Source organism: Artemia sp. Qi Xiang Cuo, chromosome 12 (assembly GCF_049724085.1).
Source record: "Artemia sp. Qi Xiang Cuo chromosome 12, ASM4972408v1, whole genome shotgun sequence".
In the NCBI taxonomy this organism is placed as follows: Eukaryota; Metazoa; Arthropoda; class Branchiopoda; order Anostraca; family Artemiidae; genus Artemia; species Artemia sp. Qi Xiang Cuo.
The window spans coordinates 37,390,671-37,411,254 of NC_142805.1; the positions used below are offsets into that span (position 1 = coordinate 37,390,671).

General features: G+C 36.5%; 1 protein-coding gene across 7 annotated transcripts in view; it reads left to right on the forward strand.

Moving 5' to 3' along the window:
• The window catches only part of SNF4Agamma (SNF4/AMP-activated protein kinase gamma subunit), a 273,674-nt gene that overhangs the window by 241,382 nt on the left and 11,708 nt on the right, over positions 1–20,584 (forward strand). For all 7 annotated transcript variants that reach the window (XM_089098083.1, XM_089098084.1, XM_089098085.1 and 4 more), the window contains 2 exons: positions 5,247–5,384; positions 10,167–10,319. In XM_089098083.1, coding sequence (XP_088954209.1) covers positions 5,247–5,384; positions 10,167–10,319 — 291 coding nt within the window. The remainder of the gene's footprint in view (positions 1–5,246; positions 5,385–10,166; positions 10,320–20,584) is intronic.

The following is a 20,584-nucleotide window of genomic DNA, read 5'->3' on the forward strand; positions in this document are numbered from 1 at the left end:
CATATGAGAGAGTGGGTCATATGATGTATGAGTGTGAAGAATTAAGTGAGTTGGGAAATTAAGTGTATGGAGAGGTTTGATGAGAGATGGCTGGTGAATGTAATGAGTGATGAATGTTTTGCAAGTGTTAAAAATTTAGGACAATTTCTTATGCTGGATATGGGACACAGAAGTAGATTTTGTGATTTATGTTTGTCTTTGCTGGTGTAATGTCTATTATTTAGAAGTGTATTTTCTTTTTTATTTTGTATCGCCATGGCCCTAGGTGTTTTAGCGCAATAAAACTTATTACTATTATTATTATAGTACTCATTATTTGGAAATATATGGAACTTTTTTTTTGGGGGGGGGGGTCCATTTGGAGAATTTTCCGTGAAGAGGAAAGTTTATGTGGGTAAGGGTAAGTATTACAGAGGGGGGATTTCCCGGCATAATCTGAAAACGGTCAGAAAATAAATTAAAAAACCAGCTTTTAAACTAAAAAAAATAAGCAGCATTAAAACTTAAAACGAGCAGAAATTATTCCGCATACGAGGGGATTGCCCCTTCCTCAACTCGTGCTCTTTACCCTTAAAAGTTTGACTTTTTGTCCCACTTCTTTAAGAAAGATTGCTCGAACACGCGGGCAGTTGAATTTGAATGAGAAGTATTTTAAAGAACTTTAAGGCTTTAGCGTAAAGAACAAGGGCTGGGGAAGGGACAGACCCCTCATATGCGTAATAATGTTTGTTCATTGAAGTTTTAATGTTCCTTCTTACTTTCAGTTGAAAAAAACTTGTTTTTTGTAATTTAATATTTTAGTAAAGTGCAAGTAATACCTTAGCCCATGGGTTGGCGACCCGCGGCCCTCGGGACGCATGCGGCCCGCGAGGCGTATTGGTGCGGCCTGAATTACCCTCGCCGCAACGCATCTGACGGACCATATTACTCACCATAACAATACACAACGAAGTGAAAGGGGGTGCCATCTAGCATTTTTCCATATAGCATTCTCAAAAAATCCGTAAGCCTCATCTAGCATAGTTAGTTTAATTTTCAACTATCTAGTCCAGACCAATTGTTTGGTATGTCACAATTTTTCTCAAAGAAAATTTTCCCAAACTTTCTCAAAGTTTGGGAAATAGGGTACACCCCAAAAATGCTTTGTCTTTGGATTTTCTTTTTTTATTCTTTTTAGTTCAGTAAAATTTAGCGCTTGGGGCACCAAATGAAAGCCAAATTATCTGGTCATGTTAGGTGGTCATCTTGTGGCGAAACATTCAGAAGAAAAAAACAACGCTTGATTTTGCAGATGGGTGTCATCTGGTATATAATGGGACGGTAAAATATGGTACACACTGGGACATTTCCCAGCATGTACCCATCTACAAAAACGAGGGTAGTTTTTTTTTCAAAAAGGTTTAAGTACATCCAGGTTGTCAAAGGAGCATGAATACAATGTCTCAGGAATAGAATAGGTATTAAGTTTCCACTTTCAGGGAAACTAGAAGGGGGGGGGGGGGGTAAACTAAATCAAAAGGTACAATACATATCCAGATTATCAAAAGGGTGCAATGTCCCAGAAAAAAAAGGGTGTATGTTGGAACTTTCAAATAATATTATTGGGGATGTTGAACTAAATCAAACGACTCTATGTCCGTCCAAGTTTGTCATAAGGGCATATTACGGTATCTTATGAACGGATAAAGGTATTAAGTTGAAACTTAGGGACCTCTTGAGGGGGGTTTAGAACTAAATATGGATGTTGAAATGGTCTATCTGTAATATATATGGGAGGGCTAAGGACATTAATTCGAAACTATCAAGGGATATTGCCAAGCATATTGAACAAAATCAATATGCACTCTTTGCATGCAGGTTGTCAAAAGGGCATATGAACAATATATGAAAAACAGCCGAAAGTATTATTCTGAGCGTTTCAGGACTACTACAAGTACTGAGTATACTATTAGCGCTAATGCCACTATGACTTTTTCAAGCTATGAGTGTTTTCGTTTGTTTGTATTCGGGGGAAACTGTAAATGCAAATACTGCTGACCTTGACTGATTGTGACTATAACATCAACTGCTTGTAACTGAAATTGCCAGTGGATGACTTTGACTGCATCAAATACTTTGCTATAGCAAACAACAAGACAATTCCTCAAAATTGTATCAATGCCAAAAAGACAGGGGTAGACTGGCTGGTGAATTTTCGAGCTTAAATCCACATCTGTTGCTACACAAGCCTGACCTCACAATCTTGGGTCATGGAACGAGCTTTAACAGAGTCAACATTGAACAGTTCTTCTCAAATCCGAAGTCAGTTCTAGAAAAGCTTCCTTTTAATTCAAGTGACATATACAACTGTGACGAAAATTCTGTGACCATAGTTCATGTTCCTCCTAAAGTGTTTTGGGGAGAGGGGTCAGATAATATTGTGCAAGGCAACATCATTAGAGAGAGCTGTCCTTGTGATCATGCTCGGGACTGTTTCTGCAAGCAGTCAGTATTTTCCACCTTAATTTATATTTCCGAGGAAAAATTTTCAGCGTCACATGCTAATTGGTGCTCCAGCAAACTCAGCAGGTGGAGTCTCACCATCCAGTTGGATTAGTCAAGATCTATTTTTGAAATATATTCATCACCTCAAGGATATATTCACATCAATCATTTTCCAAATTGCAAGAAAGCAGTAGAAGAAGCTGATATAAATTTTGTTTGGCAAAATACTAAAATGAAAAGTGCATTAATACAAGTTGAAACTGAGTTTGAAAACCAGGTTCCTGATTTCACAAAGATCTCACGTAAGATAGATATTTTCAAAAACCCCTTCGCAGTGGATATCAGTAATGTACCAAGTGATTTGCAAATCAAGGTGATGGATTGCAAAGTGATACCACACTTAAAATAGCTTTTAAGAAAAAAACCAATTTTGTGGATTCCTATGGAAGTTTTCCTTCTGAATACTATAAGGAATTAAAAAGGTTTGCTGAGCAATTAATCACTATGTTTAGTAGTACATATATTTGTGAGCAAACTTTTTCAATTCTGAATTATCTAAAAAACAAACACTATTCTCGGTTATCGGACATACATTTAGACGCAATATTTCACGTCTCTACTACAAAAATACAAGCTAATGTAAAAAAACTTGCAAGTCAAATGCAATCACGAAAATCTCATTGATTGTATTAACTACAATAAATGTAGTAAAAATATACATTAAGCGTTTTATTTTTAAACTTAAAATGTTTGCATATAAATATTGTAGATGCACTCTACTTATTATAGCATACATACAATACTAGACTACAGTGTAGTGACATATGACCTAAGTGCGGCCCGCGTGATATCCCAACGTAAACTATTGGCCCTTTTACAACAAAAGGCTGTCGACCCATCCCCTAGCCTTTGGTGGGACGTGAAGGCGGTAACACCACCCTAAAGGCTATTGTTGCTTGTGAAACAAGTAATTTTGCGTCACGTCGATAACAGTGGTGGATCCAGGGGGAGGGGGAGCAAGGGGCCCCCCTAACGTAGTCTAAAGTAGTGTAATTTACTTAATTAACGCAAGTTTGCGTTAATTAAACTTGTTCCTAACGCAAGTTTATCGGATCAACCTATTTTGCACACCCCCCCCCCCCCCCTAAAAAATCCTGGATCGCCCCTGGTCGACAACTAAAACTTGCATCAACAAGACAATGTACTTATATCGATGGATTAGGAGTTTTAGATTTCCCTATTAACTGAGCCAAAATTATGATTTTACTTGCTGTTTTTCTTATGATCTAGAATGATCTAGACTAGCTTAAAAAATAGGATTATTTTCTTTTCTTTTCGTTTTTTTGTAACTTTTTCAACGTACTTTTCAATCTAGAATATCATGTAAAGCTGAATTTCAGCTATCGAAGGACAAAAAAAATCGTCGTATACAGTTGAAATATTAAAATCGTAGGGCTGCAGAAAATGCACAGTCAATGTAAACTTGAATTTTTGCTATTTATGTTTATTTAAGTTTTTACTTACTCGTGCTTATAATTTATGTTCGTTTTGGGTTTCATTCCTTCATTAATAATAATTTATGCTCATTTTGGTTTTGATATCCTGTTTATAAGCTAATTTCTGATTGTCTAAATTTCAAATTTTGTATTTACTTTCATGGAAATACTCTTTTTTTATTTAATTTCTGCTGTTTTTTTAATGATACAGTTATTGTGTATATTAATCAGAATTTATAATGTTATCCAGTAAATTTTATTAATAATAGCAACTGATGTTTGTCAATAGCACAACTCTGGTAGTAGTAGTCGCTGTAGGGATGTCGCATATTCATTTGAACTTCGGCATTGTAATATTAGTCAATCAAAATTCGCCAAAATTAATGACTTCATAATTAGCATCTTATCATTTGCAACCATTCCCAAAGACAATCCCTAACTGATAGGAGCCGAAAGTGGTACACCTTGTCCTTATGTGCAAAATATTGGTGTAGGAGGGGCGCGTTGGGAGAGATATGGAATGAAGGGTCGAAATTCTGGTCCTCCAATCATTCAGATTGAAAATATTGGCATGAATCAATTTATAATACACACATCGGTCATTACTAGTTCAATGCAAGCTTGACTGATCATATATGTGAGCTTCATTTGACTGAGTTGGTTGATGTGAAGCTTAGTTAGTAGTGCGTACTTGCACAACAATTGTTGGGGGGGGGGCCAGGGGATCTATCTGTAAGGCGGAGTTGCCTGAACACTTACATAGTGAGTGTTTTGATCTTTTTTTTTTCGTAAAAGGTCCTTCTGATCAGCACGAGGGAGTGGGATGGGGTTGCTCCCCAACCAACCTCATTTGAAGTAACGTATTTTTATTGTATCACAGGGTCCTCAGCACCCAGTTGGGGTATTGAAAAGGTTACAGCTCTCCTCATTACGAAATAGCCCGTGTTTAAAAATCAAAGTTTACACTTGTATGTTCACCTGTATAGAGGAGGGGAGTGTGGTAAATTTAGTGTAAAGACTGAGGAATTGAGGAACGGCTGTTCTTCATTAATTAAAAAATTGAAGATCGGAAACATTAAAATGGGCAGAAATTACTGAATTATGAAGTGGCGGCCATCTCCTGCAATCTTCCCCACTCTACAGTAAAATTAACGCCGTGTTTTACTGAAAGCATATTATATCGCAATGATTTAGTAATTTGGTGCTTGCCAATTGTTTGAGTTATTGATGTTGATTATAATGTTTGGTTTTCTTTCCTTTTCTTAGAAGAAGACGAGAGTCAAATTTTCGTCAAGTTCTTCCGTTTCCACAAATGTTATGATCTCATTCCTACAAGTGCCAAACTAGTCGTTTTCGACACACAGCTTCTCGTCAAAAAAGCCTTCTTCGCTCTGGTATATAACGGTAAGCTACACTTTTTTTCGTTTCAGAAATAAAATCTCTGCTTAATGCATTAACGTGTAACTTCTGATCATTCAGCGCCTAAATGAGTCTCTGCTGTAAATTTATGTCTACCTTTTACACTTATATATCCATGTTTTGCGCGATATTAATACTTTTAATATATTAAGCTTATTTTTATGCTCAAGGATATTACCCAAAAGTTTGAATCAGTGCCAATTGCGAATAAAGCATGGTTATAAATGTTTTGAAATAAAACTTATTCTGAATGGTTTTCAACCTCAAAATCTGCAATGTGTATTTTTTCTACTTTTCTCTACTTTTGTTTCATTTACTTGGTCCATTTAGCCTCTGAACGGCTAAATTGGCTTTAGTGTTTGATAAAATCTAAAAAAAAAGCTTATCTGACCATCAGACTTTTATCTGGGCATGATGCAATTCAAACCATGATATTGGGCACGTATACAAGAATTTATTTTAGGGGAAGGGGACTTAAATTTTGAAAATACGCGAGAACTGAAGAATTATACGGAAAAAATAATAAAAATGTTAATACTTCGGGGGAGATGGGTATGGGCCCGAAGGTACTCTCTCCTATGTGCATGGGCCTGATCTGTCGGAAAACATAGGATTTTGGATAAAATACTGGCGGTAATTTAGTTTTTAAAGCGTGCTAATTTATAGGAGCTTGCTCATACTGTTTCGAAATTTTCTGAGTCTTATGCTCAAGCCACACCATAATCACACTTGGAGAAAAAAAAGCCAAGTTTTATGAATGGTATGTATTTCCCTTGATTTGAATGTCACACCTGTATTACAAAAGCTGAAAATTACAATGGCAACAAATTTGTTTGAAATCCTTGTATTAACACTAATTTGTTATCAACTATCGTTTATTAATACAGTACCATACTTTTGTATCCTTTTGCTAGATTCAACTTACACATTGGAAAACGGCTGTTCATCTTTCTACTTTCCAAAAAAAACTATGCCTTGAATCTTTCCTCTGATTGGTCAATCGTAAATTTTTGTCCTTGTAAGTTGGACAATGTTCAACTGGACAAATTATGAATGCGATGCTCAAGGCCGTATCCAGGGGGTTAGGGGGTTTGAACCCCTCCCTCCTCCCCCCCCCCCCCCAAATGTTTGTCCGACTTGTAAAAACGTAACAGAAATGAATATTAACAAATTTTTTATGTTTTTTAAAGTTTTTTTTTGTAAGATCTCCTGAAAAAAAAATCCTTGATACATTGTTGGCGATGCTTAATTGACGCTATCTATAGTCGTGACCAGTTTTGATGTCTTTGACAAATGTGACCATAGCCTAATATTTAATAATGATTTATAATCCAGCTCCTGTTATTCAGTTGATTCCAAATTCCTGTAAAACAGTTTTAAAATTAAATCCAAAACTCTGCATTAATATATGGCAACCATGTAAAAGAACTTAAATAACAACGTTCGGTACTTCCTTGTTAGCTAGTACACACTCAAGAATTGAAGTTAGGTTAATCATAATGAAATATATCAAATATGAGGAAAATATAAATAGTTTAGTAACATAATTATGGAAAATTACAACAAAGAATGATGAAAGGGGGGCCACCCAGACCGCATTATATTAAATACGTAACCTAACCTAGCCAAAATACCAACTAAATATTTAAATAAAATATAGCTACAATGGTGTTTCCACCCAGCCGAAGCTAATTGTCTGGTATAAAAACCGTGAAAACCGGTTAATGTCTCATGTTTGCGATACAAATTCCCGAGTGTGTGTTAGCTAACAAGAAAGTACCCAACGTTCTTCTTTAATTTGTCGCCACTAAAAAATTTGTATTATAGAGAATATTTTTATCGCTAATTAATGAAGGTATTAGCTTTCTTGAAGTGCCGATCTGGAGTAAACAAGCGGCACCCGTCCACTTTGCTCATCAATATGAGTGTTTTAACATGCGTCTTTCGAAATATATGCATTTATTTATCTATTAATTAAAAAAACTTTTTCTGCAAAATAAGTTTTTCAAAGAAAAGTAAAGAACTCCATTAAACCAAAAATGAGTAAAAATAAAATCAAATAACCTACCAAGCATGAAACTACCACAAATCAGCATCGATAAATAAATGAAACCCAAAACGAACAGAAATTACAATAAATAACCGAGTCAAACTCAAAACGAGCAGAAATTAACATGAGTAGGGCTCTTAACCCCTGTCTTCCCAAAGTCAGAACATAATTTGCACTTTACTAAAAAATATAAATGTTTTTACTTTTATAACTTTAATAAATCAAATGATATTAACATTTTGATTACTAAATATCATTATATGTATATGAAACTAGCAATGCACATTCATTTGTATTTTTTTTTTCAGTAAAGTGCAAATTATGTTCTGGCCTTGGGAAGGCATAGGGGTTTTGAGCCCTACTCATGTTAATTTCTAGTTGCCCTCCAGTCACTTTCAACTATTAAAGAGGGCATTAACCCTTTCTATTTTCAATCGAATGAGCCCTTTTCGAAGTTCCTACAACAACTCCTTCAATACGAAGTGCCCTGGTCTAAACAAAAAATAATAATAATACATTGCACCCACATCGATTTTTACTATAAAAATGTCACGCCTTCTAATCACTTTCGACTATTAAAAAGGGGCAGTAGCCCTTTCAATTTCCAATCAAGTGAACCCTTTTTGAGTTTCTACGACAGCGCTTTCTATAAACATCTTATATATACCCCCAGGGCATAAATTACAACCCTTGCCCTTAGGGCTGTAAGGGGTTTGTCATCCTCAAAGAACTAATTTCCAGAACTTTCAACTACGTTAAACAAAACGGCTATCTCAAAATTTTGATTCCATGTGTTTGGGGAAATGGTGGGCGTGAGAGGGGCGTTAGTTGCTCTCCAATCACTTTCAACTATTAAAAAAGGCACTAGCCCTTCAATTTCCAATCGAATGAGCCCTTTTGAAGTTTCTACGACAACGCTTTCAATAAAAACCTTATATGCTCCCAGGGCATAACTTACAACCCTTGCCCTGAGGGCTGGGGGGGGGGTTGTCATCCTCAAAGACCTACTTTCCGGAACTTTCAACTACGTTGAAGAAAATTGCTATCTCAAAGTTTAGATTGGATGTGTTTGGGGAAATGGTGGGCGTGAGAGGGGGGTTAGTTGCCCCCTAATCACTTCCGACTAATAAAAAGGGCACTATACCCTTTCAATTTTCAATCGAATGAGCCCTTTTTTAAGTTTCTGTGAAAACGCTTTCTATAAAAACCTTATATGCCCCAGGGCATAACTTGCAACCCTTGACCTGAGGGCTGTGAGGGGGTTGTCATCCTCAAAGACATAATTTGCGGACCTTTCAACTACGTTGACGGACAAATGGTTATCTCAAAATTTTTATTGGATGTGTTTGGGGAAATAGTGGGAGTGAGAGAGGCGTTACTTGCCCTCCAATCAATTTCGATTAATAAAAAGGGCACTAGCTCTTTCAATTTCCAATCAAATGATTCCTTTTTGAATTTTCTATGACAACGCTTTCTATAAAAAAAAACCTTTTGTGCCCCCTGGGAAAAACTTACAACTCTTGCCCTGACGGTTTTCAGGGGAGTGTCATCCTAAAAAAAATACTTCTAGGACCTTTAACTATGTCGAACGAAATGGCTATCTCAAAATTTTGATTGGATGTGTTTGAGGAAATGGTGGGCGTGAGAGGGGTGCTAGTTATCCTCAATCACTTTCGACTATTAAGAAGGGCACACGCCCTTCTAATTCCCAATCGAATGAGCCATTTTTGAAGTTTCTACAACATCGCCATCTATAAAAACCTTATATGCGCACAGGGCATAACTTAAAACCCTTGCCCTGAGGGCTCTGAGGGCTCAAAGACCTAATTTCGAAAACTTTTAACTGTATTGCACAAAATGGCTATCTAGAAATTTTGATTGGATGTGGTTGGGGAAAAGGTGGGCGTGAGGGGGGGGGGTAGTTGCCCTTAAATCACTTTCGACTATTAATAAGAGGAAAAGCCCTTTGAATTTCCAATCGAATGAGCCCCTTTTCAAGTTTCTACGATAAAGCTTTCAATAAAAACCTTATATGCCCCCAGGGCATAACTTACAACCCTTACCCTGAGGATGTGGGGGAGTGTCATCCTCAAAGATATAATTTCCAGACCTTTCAACTACTTTGAACAAAATGGCTATCTCAAAATTTTGGTTGGATGTGTTTGGAGAAAAGGTGGGCGTGAGAGGGGGGTTAGTTGCCCTCCAATCACTTTATACTATTAAAAAGGGCACAAGCCACTCCAATTTTCAATCGAATGAGCCCTTTTCGAAGTTTCTACGACAACTCCTTCGATACGAAGTGCCCTTGTCTAAAGAAAATAAAAAAATAATACTTTGTGCCAACATGGTTTTTTACTTAGGCAGCGCGATTGCACTGCCTATGATAAGTTCATCGCTAAGCCAATTCCGTCAGTACAATTTACGCAAGTGAAGATAAACTAAAAAAATAAGAATAGCAAACAGAGAAGTAATAATACAGCAGAGAAATATGCAATAATAGAAGGTAGTCTAGCGCATTTATAAATCGATGAACTAATCTAAAACAAAGACTGTAAAAAACGTTTTAAACTAACCTGCATGAAATTGTTATATATAAGATTAGCCTCTGGTGTCATTGAAGATTGAAGAACTAATGATATAAAGAATACTACCAGATAATTACAGCCCTTCAGTTCATAATTTTTAAATTTTTTTTTTGTAATTTTTTGTTTTTTTAGGTGTCCGGGCAGCGCCACTTTGGGACAGTCAAAAGCAAGAATTCGTAGGAATGTTAACAATTACAGATTTCATTAAGATTTTACAGTTTTATTATAAATCCCCACTTGTGCACATGGATGAATTAGAAGAACATAAATTGGACACATGGAGAAGTATGTATTTCTTTGCTGTTTTAATGGTAGTAGCCATATATTGGATAATACTGTATATTTTCAGCAGTTTTATTGCCATTTTTCGTTTTTTCTTCTTTTTTTTTTATGGAACGTCCGTCAATGTAATATAAGCATTAAGTTAGAATACCCAGTGGATAAGTTTGAGTCAGTGATTTTTTGTGAGAGCTTACCCTTTTCCAAAATATGAGCAGTATATTCAGTTTTGGTATTAGACCATATAATGGTTATGTTCTCGTTTGGAAGCCTGGTATCTGGTTTAATTTCGGGGAAGCCTTGTTTTATAAATATTCAGCTCTTTCATTTCTTAAAATGTGTCTTTCTGTACGATGAAACTTTTCTGGGGTGCAGAAGATAGCAAAAGTTTGAGAATGTGTTGGAAAAATTATCATATTAGGAATATTACGAAATATATATTGTATATGTATTTTGGTCTTTTCGGAGGGGGGGGGGTCCCTTGACCCGCTGATGGTTTCTTATTTTCAGTTCAATTGCAGGTAGTTTTGTCTTTCAGGTATCTACATAATTCTTTGACCTGATTGTGCAGAAAAATGAAAGGCCCCTCTCATATTAGAAGTACTGGAACCTTTTTGTCCTAGTCATAACCTTGCTCCCCTATCTACTATTAATAAATACGTATCCGCAGGTGCTACCAAGGGCTAAATAACCAATAAACGAAGTAACGCATTTTTTAAGGAAATTTCAAACACGGCGTTTGGTTTTTATACGGCAATTTGTGGGATGGGTGCCTGTTTTGTGGCTATTTTCCTTGACACTCATTGCTATATTTTGTTCAGGCCATTATCCATTGCAGTCTAAAAAATGTTTATTGCTTGAATCATCAAGTCTTATAGAACGGATAAAAAGAAATAAATCCCAAGCAATCACTGGATATATATATATATATATATATATATATATATATATATATATATATATATATATATATATATATATATATATATATATATATATATATATATATATATATATATATATATATATATATATATATATATATATATATATATATATATATATATATATATATATATATATATATATATATTAAAAAAATAATAATAATAATAATACAAAAATATTGAAAAATAAATAAATAACTGAATTAAAAATAATAATAGATAAATAAAATATAAAAGAAAAGTAATAATATAAAATATAAAAGAAAAATAATAATAAAAAAACCAGTCTCCATCACTCATTATACTTAACTTCCTCTCCCCTCCCCACTCTGCCCTTCCAACCTTACCTTACCCCCTACCCACCCGTACCTTTCCACCCGACCCTTACCTCTTCATCTCCTCTTCCTCCCCTACCCAACCTACCAGCCATAATAAAATTTAACAAATCCCCCGAAAAAATAATCTTTTAAATTCTTTTTAAATTGAGGTACATGTTCCGCCGCTCTAATGCTCAATGGTAGCTCATTCCATACTGATTGACCCAGGTGTTTCTTTCATTGAAAATGAAGACCTGGTACCTCGACGCAAATCAACAACTATATTATCACTTTGCCCAGTTCCATAATTATGCAGGTCACTGTTCATTTGGTAAAAATTCTTAAAAAATCAGGGGTCAAACCATTCTTACATTGAAACACAAATACAGCAGCCTGGTAATCTCTTATCTGACCTACATTAAGGAGCTTCAGGGACCTAAAACAAGTACATGTGTTATGTACATCCTGGATATACCTACCGATTGTTCTAACAGCTTTATTTTGTAGAACTTGTACTCTTCTATAGTTGCATAAGAAGTTACTGCTCCATATGAGGCAACCGTAGAAGATATATGTATAAACCAACGAATAATATATAGTTAAAAGTATTCTTTGAGGGAGAAAGTGCTGCAGACGTCGAAGTATTCCTACCCCACGGGCAATTTTTGATGAAATTGCGTCATTGTGACACTTCCATGCTAGATGGCAATCAAGATAAAAACCAAGGTAGCGGAGATGATCAACTTGCTGAACTAGATTACCACATAAAGTTACCTGGCCAGACACATCCAGTGGTGCACCAAACCTACAAAACGTCATTAAAAATGTTTTGCGAACATTTACACGCAATAGATTTAAGAAAGTGCAAATCTCCAGCCTTTTTAATGCGAGATTCGCTTTTCTAACTAGGTCCTTCACAGATGAGGCAAACACAGTTAAAATGGTTTCATCAGCAAAGGAGGTAAGACACGCATCTTTCAAATAAAGACGCATGAGATCAACATAGATGAGGTAAAGTAGGGGGCCTAACACTGATCCTTGTGGTACTCCACACGTCACTGGAAATGTTGCTGAGCCCACATCATTCAATACTACTCTGAGGGATCTCCCCATGAGATAACTTTCAAACCACTTTACGCACTTTCTGCGGAAAGCTCACGACTCCATTCGACTTACAAGAATTTGAAAATCAACTGCGTTGAATGCTATGCAAATATCTATAATTACAGACAAATATATTTCACCTCTATCCATTCCCTCGTTAATCGATGGCATATCTTGTTGCAAGGCAATCATCATTGAATGCCCTTAACAAAATCCGAATTGGGTCTCACTCAGCAAATCATTAAGGATATGTCACTCAGCTCTCACTCACAAATCATTGTCACAAATCTCACTCAGCAAATCATTAGCCTGTAGGAAACTATATAGACGTTTATGAACAACTTTTTCTAATAATTTCGAAAACAATGGAAGGATCGAAATCGGTCTCCAATTCTCAATTTCCTTTTTAGGGCCACCTTTATGAACTGTTATCACTTTCGCAACTTTTAGCTCGTCAGGAAAAATTGCCCTTTTCAAGTGACAGGTTTATAATAAAAAGCAGACACGGTAGAATATAATGCATTATTGCCTTAAACGCTCGAAGAGATAAGCCATCCACTCCCGCAGAATTTGATTTCAGAGATTTTATTATTTTAAGCAGTTCATCACTTGTACATGGATCAAAGGCTAATTCAAAACTCTCACCTCTATTATCACATATGATCCTGTTGACATCTCTTTTTTTTTACACTATTTTGCACTTTAATACGAACATTAGAGAAAAAATTGCCAAACTGATTTGCAATTCCAGATTTATCATCAGGGGCGAACCCTTCAAGTTGTACTTCATTCCCTCCAATTTCAGCATTCCCATTGGTCACTTCATTTATCAGTTTCCATGTTTCTTTCATATTTCCTTGGCAATTCGAAAACTTTCTATCGTAATATTCAGCCATAGCTTTGCGACGTAATTTGCTCACTAAATTGCGCTGTTTTTTGAACAATTCATACGAAACATTACTTCTATCATCTAGATATCTTTGATAAAGCTCAATCCTTAGCTTTCTTTCTTCCAGTATTTCACTCGTTATCCATGGCTTGCGGGGTTCCTGTTTCTTCACTTCCATTACCTTAGTAGGACATTCACTATCATAAATGGGTAGAATAACAGACATTAGATTATCAAGTGTTCTTGTAGGGTATTCTTCTTCAGAAAACACAGGGGTCCAATCGACAACACTAACCTCCTCCACAAACTTTTGAAGATTCGCTTTTTTCATAAACCTTGTCTTTATTTTCTTTTTCTTTGGTCTGTGCAACTGACACTTCATAACACTCACCAATGGAAGATGGTCGGAACCAGGAAAGGCCACAACATCAGCGTAACAAAGCTTCAAATTGGCAGAACGAACGAAATATTATCAATTAGGGTTGCACTCTGTCCAATAATCCTCGTGGGTACACTCACAAGCGGGTATAGATCATTCCATATCATTAAATTAAAAAAAAAAAAACATTAAGATTAGTCAAATCAAGCAGGTTAAAATTAAAATCACCCAAAATAGTATAACTGGCTTTAGCCAGTATTCTCGAATTAAGCTGACCCATGCCTCCCACAAAATAATACAAATAGTTACTGACCATATAAAAGAATATGCTAATTATGTTTTTTCTCCCATCAAAATCAATTTCAATTGAAAAAACGTCAACCTTACCTTCAATCCATATACTAAGATCATACCTTTCATAATAATTAAACCCATTCTTTACAAGGAATCCAACACCACCACGACCCATCACCACTCGGTTCTTAACACAAAGATCATAACCTGGAAATGAATACAGTGAGAGAGAGTGGTTTGAACTAAAAAATGTTTCACATAATCCTATAATATCAAAAGAAGAAGAAAGTTGTTCAATTAATTCTAAAATATCCAGGTAGTTTGTAGTCACGTGAACATTCCAAGAACATAGTCGCTGACTCTTTTCATTTACATCATGAATGAACGGCAACTAAATATAATCACTCTCCCTTTTAGGCTTTAGCTCAACAATCGGTATATCATCATTACCGGCAATACCTCTTAATAAATAATCCTGAAGACTAAATTAGTCTTGATCAGACATTATCATTTTTCACATAAAAAAAGAAAAAGAAATAATAAAAAAAAAACTCTATAAAAGGTCATCAATTGACCAGACACGCCTGATTGGAGCAGTCTCAGTTTCGCGAACAAAAATACGGCCTTGATCAGACCACGCACTGCGATTTCCAAACTTATCTCTTGAAGCTGTCTTGATGCTGTTTCTATGTTGGAAGAACCCACCAGGAATTGGGGGATAGCTTGTTAGATCACAGGTCCTCAATCGACAAAGCTATGGAGCTATGCCAAAGGCCTGAGTCTTTTGATTCAGCCTTGGCTCAGCATGTGTATGACAACCCGCACCCTTTTGTTTTATTCGATAACACCTCCATTATTGCCCCTGTTAATTTGCATTTTAGTCCTTATTTTTCACTGGCTTGTATAATCCTCGTTTTTGTCTGTTTTAGTATTTTTTCGTTTTATCTCTTGAAGCGCTCAGAAAATTGCGCTTACGTTTCGTAAGGTTCTCAGCTACAAATACGAGTAAGCCTGTGCCAATAAGCTGCTTCTTCGCTTTAAACACATGGCGAGCTATTTCTTTTGATTGAAACTGGACGAGAAGAGGGGCAACTTTATCTGGTCTTTGAGCATTATTTGTTCCAACTCTAAATCGCTGAACACTAACTATGTCTGAATCCTTAATATTAGCTAGATCCATCATGACAAACAATACCTGCTTCATGGTGTCCCCCACATTGCGAAGAAATCTGCTTCACACCATTCAACAGCAGGGAATCACTTGTCCCGTTCTGCTCTATGTCGTCTAGCTTGAGCTCAAGCTGATTCACGCGATTTTGCAACGAATCAATCATATGCATGCATGTTCTTAGATGTTTTTCAATCAGTTCAAATTTCGGATAAAACTACTATTACATCATAGATTTCAGAAACATTTGTTTCAACTGGAAACTTAGCATGAAAATTAGCTGTAGTCTGCAAAGTTGATTTTTTCATCTTTTCGTTAACTTTATCTCGATTTCTTTAGCTAGATTTTGTTTTGTAGCCGCAAGTTCATTCTCTGTAGCCACTATTAGTCTACGGAGATCAGCAGTGGGATCTGAGAGTAGATTATCTGTTACCAAATCTTGCCCTTTTCTTAGGAACTGGCGGTAAACATCAGGATGATTTTTTTATTTTTTAGCTCTGCAAACGCATGATTAACACCCTTAAATCAAATAATCTACCAAGCGTGAAACTACCACAAATCAGCATCGATAAATAAATTAAACCCAAAACGAACAGAAATTACAATAAATAACCGAGTCAAACTCAAAACGAGCAGAAATTGACATGAGTTGGACTCAAAACCCTTATACCTTCCCAAGCCCAGAACATAATTTGCACTTTACTGAAAAAAATACAAATAAGTTCATAAGTTAAGTTCATCACGAATGATTGATTTTACAAAACTTGAGCCATATGCCACTCAAGTTTATTTGCCCCGTTTATCATTCGATGGCGTAATAAGCGTTTTAATATGGATTTTAGGAGATCTGGTCCCAATCGCTTTTCTTTGAACTGATTTCTCTATCAAATTCATCTTAAGCATGTTTACTGCCTGCTGTTTACATTTTGCTGTGATAAGGAAATAGTAATTTATCACTTGGATTAGCGGATTTTGTTTGGCTAAGTGCCATTTCCTACCTGACCTTCAAACATGTCTGTCTTGCGAGTTTCTGTAGCCTGCTAGTTTCTGAAGAACTATAACAAGTCCTTGACTGTTTCCAATTTAGAGAGATCGTTACTTATCTAAGGTTATTCTAAGAAAAAGGAATTAACTCAAACCTCTGCCATTCACCATTTTATGAGGATAAACGAGCATAACTTATATACGCATATGTTTACAAGTTGAAAACTCCAAGAGTTGTATCACTTATTTAGTACAGGAAAATGAGCTCCAAAAAGAGGTCGACCCGAAACAAATTGCAACAGAAATGATTCTTACACCATCTTGTAGATAAAAAAAAACTGAACAACATATCCATTTTCGCATATTCTGAGTCGACGCAAAATAACGGTTTTTTGGCTTTTAATGCTATTTTTTTCGTTATTCGAATAAATATCGCAATTTTCGTGGACATCGGTTTTTCTTGAACGGAAGTATGATTCTAACCCAAAATAACATGGCGAGACCGAAAACGAAGTCGGATTTAGCGTAAGAAGCACCATAAAAAAAGTAACTGTATTTTTTCGACTTTTTTCGCCTAAAAAATACAATTTTCGTTGTAGCCCGATTTTCTTGAATGAAAGTGTGGTTCTGACGTAGAATCACGAGCTGAGATCGAAAATAGAATCAAATAGGTTGTTCACTGAACCAGAAAAAAAAAATCGTAATCATTAATGAATGATCTACATTTTTTTAGAAAATAATTAGGGAAAGTGAATTACAAACCGAACTGGTTTTCAGTGGTCAGTATCGTAAATCACACTTAAAACACTCTTCGTATACAATTTAGGGTCAACCATAAGTGCTTGCTGCGTGGCATTCCAACCCGGTCTTGGAGTTTTCAGGTACCAGGAGGAATGCCAGAGGATTTCAAGGGTAGAGTTAACAACTGGTTGAAAATCTCTCAGACCTTCATATCTGATTCGCGAGAGTATGGAATCGTCTGATTTATGGTGCACAATGCGTATCTTTTGAGCATATCTTATGTCATCGGCAGTGGGATTAATCCTAGGAATGCGTATTCTAGCAGAAGTTGACGCTGGTGTCACAGAGGCAATGATACCCATACCGTGGAAAGTATTGTTGCCATCGAGAGTGCAGATATCATGATCCACGTTGTCGGCAACGTGGTGAATAAACCCGCCAGGGAGAATTTCATCCAGATCCTCAACTGCGCTGATGGCTGAACATCTTTCGAATCGCCGAACTTCATAGTACGACGAACAGAATCCCATTGCGTTCAGAGTGTCGATGAGATATCGCGACGCAAAGTGATGATGCATCTGTACACCCAGACCTATTTGCAGAGGTGCAATTACAGCTTGTGGTCTAGCTGCTTGTATGATCGCATGACCAATACTAGCAATCTTGAGGTCTACGGTCTTCCCAACAAATATTTCCCGAAGAAAAAGTCTGAGGCTGTCAGGTACAAAGTTCACAGCTTCTGAAGTGGTTGACAGTTTTTCTAAAACGTCGTAGTCGTCGTTGTTTGTCTGTAGGCCTTTTATGTCGTTTTTCAACAGTTTCGCTGCAGCGCAAAGCAACTGTGCTTTTTCCTTCTCGGGATCTGCAGATCTTGCTTCCACATGATACTGATTTAAGATTGATGACGCAGTATCCGTGAAAGTCACTACATTCGACTTTCCGTCGACAGTCGAGATGAGAATTCTAGTACCGAAGTGCTCGAGAATCTTTTTCTTCATATAAACATTGCTGTAAGGTTCAACATCCACTTCAAGAGCGTCACGCATCTTTTGAACTACATCACTGACTGTTGTCTGTTCTTCGTCATTCCTTTCAAGAAACTGCATCGCTTTTATGAAAGCATCCGTTTTCACCTCGTCCTCTGGTCTGCCTGACCTTCTTCTCTTTTTCTCAGGCTCACAGTTCATGTTCTCGTATTTGAATGGAATCCCTCGGCTTGTCCGAAAGTTATTGCTGCAAAGCTGATGGTACACGGCATCAGCGGCATGAAGGTCTGGGACGGTGCATATCCTTCGGTAAACACTGACTGCCCAGTCATCATTTCTCAGTTCGCATGTTTCTTTAATTGTTTTGTCAAAGTCTATGGTCCGAACGCAGAAAACATCTGAGCCTTTCCGGTGTGAAGCTGAGAGGTCAACAGGGCAGCCACAAAACAAGCAACACTCGTTAAACCTGAACTGTGAAGTACTCGACCGCAACTCGCACTTGGCAGTGGAAATTTTAGCTAGCCACTCATCCTTTCGCCTTTGAGTGTCATTGTCAATGTTACGTCTGTGTGTATAATTTTTTCTGCATAACTCATGGACCTTCTGTCCGGCAGTGACCACAACGGTATCCCTTCGCATCTGACTAGATTGGTTAATTCCGGCAGCTCCTTTCTGTGTAATAATCGTGTAATGTGAGTCGTCTTCGACATTTCTTTTGCAGATTCTGCAGTGCTCCAACTGAGTAGACATCTCGCTATAAAAAAAAAAAGAGTTATTAAGCAAAACATATCTGATCGAAATTTTAAGAGATTTCTTTTGTTCAGCCTTGTTGAAAGGTCCAGTAATAATGTCTCTAGGGATGTCAACGTCCCCAAAGTCTTCAAGACAACGGCTATAGGCAAGGCAATTACTTCATTGTTGCACATGGATACGTTATTGAGAGGGCTATGTTTGTTTGAAATTTACTTTCCAAGAAGACGAGGGATATTCAAATGAGCCTTACAGAGAATGTTGAGGAAAGTGTTGAACTAAATGAAAACACGTTATGTTTACACAGATTGTCAAAAGGGTGAAACACAGGAATAAGTAAGTATATTAATTGGGAAAATTCAGGGAATGATAAGGGATATGATCAAAAGACAATATTTGCATGCTACCAATACTACTTGAGCTACTACTATCATACTTCTCCATTTACAATACTGAGGGGAAAGTTGAACTAAATCCAAAGACGCTGTGTGCATGCACAGCGTCAAACTAGCCTAGCTCAAGAATTAATTGGGGTATTAAGTTGGAACTTTCAGAGAATGCTTAAAGGGGAAATATCGTCTCATCAAAAGGCAATATGCGCACACTACTGCTAACGCTACTGTTAGTGCAACATTTACTACTACTACTTCTATTGCAACTACTTTTAAAGTTAACCTGTCGTGATGATGAGGTCACCTGTTGGTACAAGGTGTATTTCAGGGGACGATTGTCTTCTCAATAGATGTCGCTGTAAAACAAAAAAAAAAAAAAAACTTCAACTGACATGAAACATCAAAGAATTTGACGCAAAGCAGTAAAGTACAATAATTTATCCTTTAAACTTTTAAAGTATTCAGTTCCGAACCACCATTATAAAAACCGACTTCTTACCTGCGCTAATCATTCATCAGAACACTAGCAGATTCACCGGAAAGTATTACTCGACTGTTAGATGGCGGAATTTCGAATAAAATTTTTTCTCGGGGTAGATGGCGAATTTAAATAAAGGTTATGACTGTCACTGACCGGAACTAGTTTTCTACTCGACTTTCTGGCATTACTTGAGGTCTTCGTCTAATTGATTTCTCAGTCAAATCTTGGGAATAAACTTTGAAATCTTTAAAACACTGAGTGATGAATGTGACGATTTTCATTTTTATTGCATTACGTAGCCTTCGAAGTGTCTTATACTAGTGCCTAGTTCAGGTATTTTTACGAACAACCGATCATTTGTTGAATAACAAGTGCCGATTGATTGTCTTTACAAAAATTACCGCAACGCATATTGATGATAGTGAAACTTTTTTGTTTTGCACCAGACACCCAATCGGACTTCATTTTCTGTCTCAGCTTGTCATTCTGCATCAGAATCATACTTCATTTCAAGAAAAACGGTCGGATACTAAAATTATATTTTTTTCCGGAAAACGTAAAAAAAATCGCATTAAAAGCCAAAAAACCGTTATTTTGCGTCGACTCAGAATATGCGAAAATGGATATGTCGTTCAGTTTTTTTTTCTCTACAAGATGGTGTAAGAATCATTTCTGTTGCAATTTGTTTCGGGTCAAACCTCCATTTGCCTGTACTAATTTCTAACATATTTTCCAGATAAACTTTGAGCTAGATCCCTTCATTTTTTGAACAGTGTCGTATGGGAAGTTTTGAATTTAAATATGCAATGGTAGAAAAGAAAAGGGAATTCAGAGTAATT